Source organism: Euleptes europaea, chromosome 1 (assembly GCF_029931775.1).
Source record: "Euleptes europaea isolate rEulEur1 chromosome 1, rEulEur1.hap1, whole genome shotgun sequence".
Lineage (NCBI taxonomy): Eukaryota > Metazoa > Chordata > Lepidosauria > Squamata > Sphaerodactylidae > Euleptes > Euleptes europaea.
In genome coordinates, this window is record NC_079312.1 from 96,050 (window position 1) to 106,701 (window position 10,652).

Genomic DNA, 10,652 nt, shown 5'->3' on the forward strand with positions numbered 1-10,652 from the left:
TCACGCAGCGTCCACTCTCAAAGTGGATCCGGACAGGGGGGTGTCTGGGGAGGCAGAGGACAGGTGGACTGGGGGTCAGGCCCCAGGGACAGTGGAGGCAAGGCTAGAAAGGGGGGCTGGATGGCCCCCCTGCAAACACAGCTCTCACACGCACGCACACAGTGCCCCCTTCTGAGGTTGCATCTGGCCAAATGGCGCACACATTTTGGAGTTTCTCTCTCCAGCCCAGCAAGAGGCCCAACTTCTGGATCCGGAGAGCCGCCCTTCCAATCCGCATGGGGGGGGGGCTTTGCTTTGGTGGGTTTTGCATGTGCCTTCCCCACCACCCCCCATCCAGCTGCAACAAATTTACCTAAGCACTCAAGGTCTGTGGACAACGCTGAACCCCCCCCCGATCCCCCCCCAAAAAATTTGGTACCAAGGAGAAGAACCAACACCACTCCAAGAACAAGCAGCACCAGGTGGGGGAGGGGCCTCGGCCTCCAAGCCCTGTTCTTGGCCCTCTGGAATCACCGGTTAGCCCCTGTGTGGGGCGGGATGCTGGACTAGAGGGAGCCTCCCTGGTCTGGTCTGACCCAGCAGGGCTCTTCTGCTGGTCTTATAGGAAGCCTCCACATTCAGAGGCAGTCAACCTCTGAATCCCAGTGCCAGGACTCGGCCTCTGTGCCCTGTCCATTTGGCCCTCCAGAGGAACTGGTTGGCCGCTGTGTGAGGCGGGATGCTGGACTTGATGGTCGGATCCAGCAGGAATCTCCATGTGCTCCCATGCGTACTTATTTATTTGATTCATAGATCATAAAATCATAGAGTTGGAAGGGTCCACCAGGGTCATCTAGTCCAACCCTCGGCCAATTGGGGACCCAAAAGGGCTGTGGCACGTTCACTCCTCCTTGTGATTTTTCATGGTTCCCTCAGTAAATGCTTCGGTGCTGGGGTGGAACAAGTACAAAAGGCCAGTCACGTTAAAGGGGCTCTTAAGAAATGCGAAGCAGGTATGAGCCGGCTTCGCAGTCACTTCCTGAATGACAGTTCAGCTTGAAAAACTAATAAATAAATAAATATGCAGGGCTCTTCAGCCTGGAACGTGTTGCTAAATACCAAGCATAAATGGCCATAGAGTTGGAAGGGATCACCAGGGTCATCTAGTCCAACCCCCTGCACAATGCAGGAAATTCACAACTACCCTCACACACACCGTGACCCCCACACCATGCCCAGAAGATGGCCAAGGTGCCCTCCCTCTCACAATCTGCCTACTGTCACAGAACCAGCCTTGTTGTCAGGTGGCCATCTAGCCTCTTGCTTAAAAACCTCCAGGGAAGGAGAGCCCACCACCTCCCGAGGAAGCCTGTTCCACTGAGGAACCAGCTCATGACCATGTGAAGAAACCTGAACCATGGGACCTGGACCATGTGAAGAAACTAGTTCCTCTGAGCATCTCCTGAACAAAACCAAGGCGGATGGCAGTGCTCCTCCTCCAAGGGGAACGCTGCAGGGGCCTGAGCCTCCCCCCAAAGCAAAGAGAGCCCTGCGACAATGTCAGAGCAACTCCATGGACACCTGAGGGGGCAGGGGGTGACTGAAATGTCGCTGATGGATTCCTCCTTCCTGCCCCACCCCCTTCTTGTGCATGCCTGAATTTTTAGTCATTTATTTCCTGAGAGGCCTTCCTGCTCAAATTCAGGGACATCCAACGTGACCGTCTTTTTGCTTAGCCAAATGTTGTGGGGGGGGGTGTTTGAGTTCCACCCAGCGGAGCATTACAGGATCAACACTGGGGGGCGGGCTTCTGGCCAGGGGATTCCTCGTCCAAATGGTACCATTTTTACCTTTACGGAATCTGGGAAGGCTGTTGTGGAAGACGCAGAGAGTTGTGGGCACGGCCTGTGCCAGACGAAGGCCCCCCCACCCAACCATGCTCCTGTTCCTCCTTTTGTGAACTACAGCCAGGGCTCAACTGGGCAGCTCTAGGACCCCTTCCCCCACCTCACCTCTCGGCTGGGCCCCTTCTCACCTGAGCAGATGCTGCTGCAGGGACCGAAGAGGCAAGCTTGGGGGGTGGGGGGCAGAGGCCAAAGGGCCAGCCAGGATGCCAGGAGAAAGGCCCCCTGTGAGCCCCCCACCCCATCTCTCGATCCTGCCCCTCCTCTAAGGAGCTCAGGGAAGCATCCTTTAAATCCTCACCACTACCCTATGAGGTAGGCTAAGCCAAGAGGAGGAGGAGGAGAAGAGCTGGTTTTTATATGCCAACTTTCTCTACCACTTTAGGAAACCGGCTTACGATCATCTTCCCTTCCTCTCCCCACAACAGACACCCTGTGAGGTAGGTAGGGCTGAGAGATCTGTGACTAGCCCAAGGTCACCCAGCTGGCTTCATGTGTAGGAGTGGGGAAATCAACCCAGTTCACCAGATTAGCCTCTGCTGCTCATGTGGAGGAGTGAGGAATCGAACCCGGTTCTCCAGATCAGAGTCCACCGCTCCAAACCACCACTTTTAACCACTACACGCTGGCGAGTCCCTGGCCCCAAGTCACCCAGCAGCAAGCTGAGCAGGAATGGGGACCTGGATCTCTAAGCTGTCCGCCATGCTGCCTGCTCTTGCCTGTTTCTGGTTAGCCTGCGGGGAAATTCAGATGCGGAGCAGGAAGGGGAAGTCTGGAAGGACTTCCTGGGCTGGATCCATTCAGAGGCACGGAAGCGCAATGGCCGTCATGAACTCCACATCAAGGTCGTGCTGCTCTGTCCCGGATGGGCCCCCAGCTGACCAGATCTCGTCAGACCTCAGAAGCTGAGCGGGGTCAGCCCTGGTTAGTATTTGGATGGGAGACCACCAAGGAAGTCCAGGGTCCCTGATGGAGGCCAGCACTGGCAAACCACCCTCTGAGCGTCTCTTGCCTTGAAAACCCCCAGGGTCACCGTAAGTCAACTGCAACGCAAAGGCCCTTTCCAACACCAAGTGAGAGGCCATCACTGCATCTTGTTGCAAGGAGTTCCATAAGTTAACTGTGTAAAGAAGTGCTTCCTTTCAGATGTCCTGATTCTACTGGAGAGAGTGGACAGGGAGAAGCTTTTCTCCCTCTCTCACAATACTAGATCGTGGGGTCATCTGCTGAAGCTGGAGGGGGAGAGAATTCAAAACAGACAAAAGGAAGTCTTTCTTCATACAACACATAATTAAACTGCGGAACTCCCTGCCTCAGGATGTGGTGATGGCTGCCAACTTGGAAGGCTTGAAGAGGGGGGTGGACATGTTCACAGAGGAGAGGGCTATCCATGGCTACTATTAAAAATAGATACTGGTCATGATGCATACCTATCTTCTCCAGGATCAGAGGAGCAGGCCTATTCTCTGAGGTGCTGTGGAAGACAGGCAGGATAAATGCTGCTGCAGCCGTCTTGTTTGGGGGCTTCCTAGAGGCACCTGGTTGGCCACGGTGTGAACAGGCTGCTGGACTTGATGGGCCTGGGTCTGACCCAGCAGGGCTTCTCTGATGTTCTTATGTTCTTACAAACACTAACCCTCAAGGGCTAAAATGGGAGCCCACAAGCAACTGCTGGCCAGGCCCCCCTTTCCTCTCTGTTCAGACTCCCCGCCCTGCCGTCCGGCCACAGGCCTGGGCAGCAGCAGGACGAGCATGGGGAGCCCGCAACCCCAGCCAGGCCAGAGAGAAACCAGGCTCCTGCCACCGCCCAGGGGCAACCAGAGAGGCACCTCCCCGCTGAGCTGCTGCGGAAGCAGGCCTAGCAGAGGTCCAGGTGAAAGGGGAGGGGTTTGTTTTGTCCTGACCAGTGCTGTTTGCAGAGGGGCTCCAGACACGGAGGGGCCGGCCAGGCTGGTGGTCACAGGTAGAGCCCTCCTAAAAAAATACCCAAAATGCCTTCTCTGTGGCTGCCAATTGTGCAGTACCCCCACCTGCCCCCCTGACCTCCTTGAGCCGCGTTTGGACAGAAGATGCCACAAGCCCAGGGTCATCCCCGATGCCCCCCTCTGCGCTGGCTCAGAAGCCTGTGGAAGGCCCAGGCAGATGCAATCAAGCCCAGGAGCCCGAGGGGTTCTGGCTCTCAAAAGCCTGGAGCGCCAAAATCTTGTCGCTCTCTTTCCTGGACTCGAACCTGGCTCTTCTGCTGCGGACCAACACAGGTTGCCTCTGAAAGGGCTCTGTCCCAGAGAGGTGAACTGCTCAGCCAGAGCCGGGACAGGCATTGGGGGGTGGGCTCCTTGCCAAGCAAGCAGAAGACGGGGGCTTCTGCAGAAGCGGCAGGCGGGGGGGGGCTGGGGAGGCAGCTGCCCCTGAGTCCTGGGGGAGGGGGGTCTTTCCTCCCAGGGGGGACCTGGAGACAAGAGCCAGAGGCAGGGAAGCCTGGCCTGCCTACCTCCCCCCTCCCCAAAGATCAAGGCGGGGGCCGTGGCGGAGGGGAGGGGAGGGGAGGGGAAGCGTCTCCTGCAGATGCCAAGCACCCACACACGCGCGCCCGAATTGCAAAAAAGAAAAAAAGGGGGGGCTGGTTGGCGAGATATGCAAATTGCATGCAAATGGGAACCTGCTGGCAGCCGGGAGGTGCCAATCAGGAAGGGTGGCAGGCGGGCGCCTTGTTGCCCAACCAGCTCATTAAATAGCCAGCAGGAAAACCTTCCCAGCCAAACTGCCCACCGCCAGGGCCGGGGCCCCGCCAAAGACCACCCGCAGGAAGGAGGGGTGCGGGGGGGGGGGCTGGCGCAACGCGTCAGTCTCTTGGAGAAGGAGCCCCAGCCAAAGGCGCCAACCGAGGCCTCCTGGCAAGGGGGCCCCAAACTCCGCCATCCCAGAGCGGCCCCGGGTGCAAAGCGCGCGGGGGAGATGCCCCCTGGCCCCCAGGCTGGCTCCCGGCCGGCCCCATAGCCCACAGGGGGGAAGCCCCTCGGGTTTTCGGCTTGCCCCCCCTTCTGTTGCCATGCAAATGAGCTGGCGGCCAGAGCCAGCCCCCCAGCCTCTGTCTGCGACCTCCAAGCGGACTGAAACCATCTCCTTAACGTGCACGAGGAGCAAAGAAACGCAACCCCCCCCCACATGCCGGCCCGGCCCCACAAGTCCCCAAGGAGAAGGAGGAAGGGGGAGAGAAGAACCCGCCTGCAGGAGGGGCCCCAAAGGCGCCCTCCTTCCAGGCCCCGCCTTGGCCGCGGCTCACCCAGGGCCCTTCAATGACGCCCAGGGAACCACGGCCTGGGAGCGGGGGGGGGGTCTCTTCACTCCCCATCCCACCCCCCCGCGCGTCTTTCAGCTCCCCCCTCCCCCACAGGCCCAGAGCTCGCAGGACGGGCGAAGAGGGGGCGGGGAGAAGGCCAGTGTGGGGGGCCGGGGGCCGGCCCCCCTTCCTCAGATGGCCCGAGGGACTCCCTGCCGGTGGGCCGGGGCTGGCTGGGGCTGTTCTCCCCCCACCCCCACTCAGCATCCATCTCCAGCAGGGTTGCCTGGCAACATCATTCCCCTCCCCCGCCACAGGAAGCTGGCGGATCTGGGGGCCACAGAGGAGGTGAGAGAGAGAGAGAGAGAGAGAGAGAGACCCCCTCCTCAAAACCGGAGCCACAGAGAGCAGGTCCTGGCTGCAGCAGAGGAGAGCTTCTGGGACAGCCCCTTGACCCCGCAAGCCAAGTTACAAGAGCTGTAGGACGGGGCCAGTCTGGGCATTCTTCCCCCCCACCACCACCACACAGACACACACACACACACACACACACACACACACACACACAACCCACAGCACAGCACTGTCATTGGCTGGAACCGTTGACCAGAGAGAGGGTTGCCAGAATGACCGGGTGGGGTGGGGTGGGGGGTCCTGCAGGCTCCAGAGGCCGGCTGCTCCTCGGGGAGAAAAGGACGGCTTCAGAGGGGCAACCACTCCACGGCGCGGCGCAGATCCTCGGTGGGACCCCTCCCCCAAGCCCCTCTCCAGAAGCAGCACCTCCCCACCCCCCATCTCCCCGCTGGCGACCCAAGATCAGAGCTGCTAGAAATGGCAGCGCGGTGGGTTATTTTTTTACGGGGGGGGGGGGAGAGACATATCTGCAGACCCAGGTGCCAAGACAGCCTGCTGTGCCCCTCCTCAAAACATGCACGTGGCCAACGCGGCCCCGCCGCCTCCCCCATCTCAGGCTCCCCCGCCGCCCCGCCGCCGCCGCCGCCTCGCCCCCTCGCCGGGAGGATGTTCTGTGCCCGCCTTGCGGGAACAACCTGTGCCCGTGCAGCGACGGGCGCGCTCGCCTGCCTGCCTGCCTGCCTGCCTGCCTGCCGGGCGCGTGTGAAAGGGCGCGCGTGCCCGCCAACGGGGGCGGGGGGGCGGCCTGCCCGGGAGGGGAAGGGAGGGGGGAGACGGGCCAGCGCCTCGCGGCCCGGGCCTGCTCGGCTCGGCCAGGTTTCTGCACTGGGGGGGGGGGGGAGTGTGCCTGCGATGGGTCAGGGCTGGGGGGGAGGGGGCACAGGCAGGCCTGGCCTGGGGAGGGGGGAGCAGAAGCCCCCGGGATGCTCCGCCGCCCTCCCCTCGGGGTCCAGCGTGGCCAGAAGAGGCCCCGCGCCCCACCCGCAAAACCACCGGCCGGGAAAGCGGCGGGCGGAGGGGAGGGGGAGGGGGCGCTAACGGCGGAGCAGAAGGCCCGGCCAGGAACCGAGCAGAGGGGGAGGGCCAGCCACCCATCCCCGGAGCCCCGGAAGGGAAGAGGCAGGCCTCGGCCTAGGGGACCCCCCCCCCCGCAGGGCCTCTCCGTTCCCGGTACTCCGGCCTCCCCTGCAGCCCGGGGGCCGCCCCGGGCAAGAGGCCAGCCGCCCTTCTCGCCGGCAAGGGAGGCCGGGGCAGGGGGGGGGGACTCCAGCTCGGCCCCCCCGACCTTTGCATCCCGCTCCCGACCCGCCACCCCCGCATGCAGCTAAGCCCCCCCCCGCCGAGAAGACCATCTCCCCCCTCTCCCGTGCACGCGCGCGCATCCCCCCCCCACACCCAGAGAGACCCGGGGGCGCGGAGGGTACCTCGGAAGGGGGCATAGGACATGGTGCCTTCAGCCGCCCGCTCGCCCGCTCCTCATCCACCGGCCTGCAGGGGAGGGGGGCTGGGGGGCGCGGGGGTGGGGGCCGCCTGCCCGCCTCGGCCTCCCCCGCACCGCCGCCGCCGCCGCCGCCGCTCCGCCCGGCCGCTCTCCTTGGTGCTGAAGCGGGAGGCGCTGCGGAGGAGGAGGAGGGGGGGAGAGGAGGGGGGAGCCGCCGCCGCCGCCGCCGCCGCCGGAGATGGCAGGCAGGCCGGCCGGCTGTGCCGCGCGCCCTCCCCGCTGGCTGGGCTGGCTGGGCTGGCTCCGCCGCCGCCGCCGCCGCCGCCGCCTCCGCCGCCTCCTCTCCTTCCAGCAGCGGCAGCGGCAGCCGCCACAGCATCACCGGCGGGCGGGCGGGCCGCGCAGCGCAGAGCAGCGCAGCGCAGCGCCACGAGGGGCAGGGCGAGAGCAGGCGCCGCGCCGCCCAGCGCCGCCCCCCCCCACCTCCGAAAGGCGCCCCCCCCCAGCCACCGACGCCGCCTGCTGCTGCTGCTGCAGTGGGGGGGGGAGGCGAGGGAGGGGGCTTGAGAGCGCGGAAGGAAGAAAAGCCCCCCCCTTGAAGCTGCCCCGGCGCCCCCCCCCCCCACCGCCTCTGCTCCTTCTTGCTGCCGGCGGCACCAGACCGGAGCGCGGCCGTTTGGGGGAAGGCGAGGGGCCTCTGGGCCAACCCGGGTGTCCTGGGCACCTCTGCCCCCACAGCCGGCGGAGGGCAGGCTGGCAGCTCCCATCCTTGAGGCCAGGCACAGGAATCCCCCCCTCCACCCCCAGCATCAACAACCCTGCCCTCTTTCCTCTGGGGAACAGGATACTGGACCAGGTGGGCCTTTGGTCTGATCCAGCAGGGCTCCCCTCCTGTTCCGATGTCCCTGTTCTTCTGGGCACCTATTTCCTACGTTTCCTCTGAAGTAGACTACTACTGTGCTCCTCACCTGGGGCTGCCCTTGGAGACTATTTGGCCAGTGCTGTCGGTCCAGGGACTCCGGACTGTACCTGGCGGAAGGGGCCTGGGGGCTCCTGTCCTTGAAGGGCTGTGCTGGCTGTCATTGCCCAGGTGGGGGCTGCACCTGCCCCAACCTTGCAGGCCTAGGAATGGGGACAGGTGCTGATTTCTAATGCCTGACACTCTCGGGGCCTCCCTGCCCACATGTTAAGATCCTCCTGGGAGGCTTTTTATTGCACAGAGGAGTGGCGGCTAGGTGCTCCCTGGCGGGGGCTGTGGAACTCCCTGCTCATGGGTGAGAGGCCTAAGTGGCCAGCTCACTCACTGGTTAGATGCAATCAAATTGTCCTTTCAGTGAGGCTTTTTGAGTGTAAGGGACAGACAATGGTCACTTTTCCCCCACCACTGCTTTTCCCCCTTTTGTGGAAGAGCCTCTGTTAGAAGGATCAGGCTGTAGGTGATGTGAAAGACCTCTGTGCCTGAGACCCTGGAGAGCCGCTGCTGGTCTGAGTAGACACTACAAACCTCGATGGACCAAAGGTCTAATTCAGTGTAAGGCAGATTCATGTCTTCGTGGGTATCAGAGGACAGCTGTATTGGTTTGCACCAGAACAAATAGTGGCACTTCAGAGGCCAACAGTATGATTTTCACAATATAACTTTTCAAGGGTCAAAGCTCCCTTCATCAGATAACGAGTTGGAAAAACATGAACCTGCGTTTACATGTGCTGCAACCCTATGAATTACTGACCTCCAAGATGTTTTAGATACAGAAGGCTGCGGCTTCCTTTATGCAATCATAGGATCATAGAGTTGGAAAGGACCACCAGGTCTAGTCTATCCCCCTGCACAATGCAGGACATTCACAACTACCTCCCTTTTACAACCTCCATGCCTAGAAGATGGCAACAAAAACCCTCCGGGATCCCTGGGCCAATTTGGCCTGGAGGAAAATTACTTCCTGACCTCAAAGTGGCAACCAACGTTTCCCTGGCCAGGCAAGAAAGGGTCATGAGAGCCAAACACTGACACAAACCTTCCTGCCCTCCCTCTCATGATCTGCCTAAGTTCATAGAATCAGCCCTTGCCGTCAGGTGGCCATCTAGCCTCTGCTTAAAAACTTCCAGGGAAGGAGAGCCCACCACCTCCCGAGGAAGCCTGCTCCACTGAGGAACCCGCTCTGACTGTGAGAAAATTCTTCCTAATGTCTAGACAGAAACTCTTTTGATTTAATTTCAACCCGTTGGTTCTGGTCTGACCTTCTGGGGCAACAGAAAACAACTCGGCACCCTCCTCTTTGTGACAGCCCTTCAAGTACTTGAAGATGGTTATCATGTCCCCTCTCAGTCTTTTCTTCTTCAGGGTAAACATACCCAGCTCCTTCAACCTTTCCTCGTGGGACCTGGTCTCCAGACCCCTCACCATCTTTGTTGCCCTCCTCTGGACACGTTCCAGCTTGTCTATATCTTTCTTAAATTGTGGTGCCCAAAGCTGAACACAATACTCTAGGTGAGGTCTAACCAGAGCAGGGTAAATCAATACCATCACTTCGCGTGATCTGGACACTATACTTCTGTTGATGCAGCCCAAGACTGCATTTGTCTTTTTAGCTACCACATCACACTATCAACTCATGTTCAGTGTATCATCTACTAAGACCCCTAGATCTTTTTTACACATGCTACTGCCAAGACAAGTCTCCCCATCCCATAATCATGATTTTTCCTATCTAAATGCAGAATTTTATATTTATCTCTGTTGAAGTTAATTTTATTTGTTTTAGCCCAGTTTTCCAGCCTGTCAAGATCATCCTGTATCCTGGCTCTACCATATTTGTTCCCCCTCCTAATTTAGCATCATCAGCAAATATAATGAGCATCCCCTCTATTCCTTCATCCAAATCAATTATAAAGATGTTGAACAACACAGGGCCCAGGACAGATCCCTGAGGCACTCCACTAGTCAGTCACTCCTCTCCAAGTGGATGAGGAACCATTAACAAGCACTTTTCGGGTGAGATCTGTCAACCAGTTACAGATCCACCTAACAGTAATAGGATCTAAACCACATTTTACCAACTTGTCAACAAGACTAGTATTTGGACCCTTATCAAAAGCCTTACCGAAATCCCCTGATCCAGCAAGATAATAACTCTCTCAAAAAAGGAGATAAGATTAGTCTGACATGACTTGTTCTTGAGAAAGGAGTGCTGGCTCTTTGTAATCAGATCCATCCTTTCTAAATGCTCAAGGACTGACTATTTGTTCAAAAACTTTTCCTTGTATAGAAGTCGAGCTGATGGGTAGGTAGTTACCCGGGTGCTCCTTTCCCCCCTTCTTGGAAATGGGGACAACATTTGCCCGCCTCCCATCTTCTGGCACCTCACCTGTTCTCCAAGAATTCTCAAAAATACTGGACAGAGGCTCAGAAATTACATCTGCAAGTTCTTTTAGTACCCTTGGATGCAAATTCATCCAAGGACTTTGTTTCGTTTAAAGAAACCAGGTGTTTGTGCACTACTCCAATACCGATTCGAGGCGGCAACTCACATCCCTCATCATGCGTTCTGTTTTTGCCATGTTGAGCACCACTTCCCTTGTAAAAGAAGATTGAGGAAAAGTAGGAATTGAGCAGTTCTGCTCTCTCATTATCACC

At 59.4% G+C, this 10,652-nt stretch overlaps 1 protein-coding gene across 7 annotated transcripts in view; it reads right to left on the reverse strand.

Annotated features, from left to right (window-relative positions):
• Positions 1–7,062, reverse strand: part of SYNGAP1 (synaptic Ras GTPase activating protein 1) — a 72,301-nt gene extending 65,239 nt beyond the window's left edge. For all 7 annotated transcript variants that reach the window (XR_008933409.1, XM_056853177.1, XM_056853215.1 and 4 more), the window contains exon 1: positions 7,002–7,062. Coding sequence is in view for 6 of the 7 variants with exons in the window: in XM_056853177.1 (XP_056709155.1) it covers positions 7,002–7,023 (22 nt within the window). In the remaining variant the exon portion in view is untranslated. The remainder of the gene's footprint in view (positions 1–7,001) is intronic.
• Positions 7,063–10,652: the final 3,590 nt, after the last annotated feature.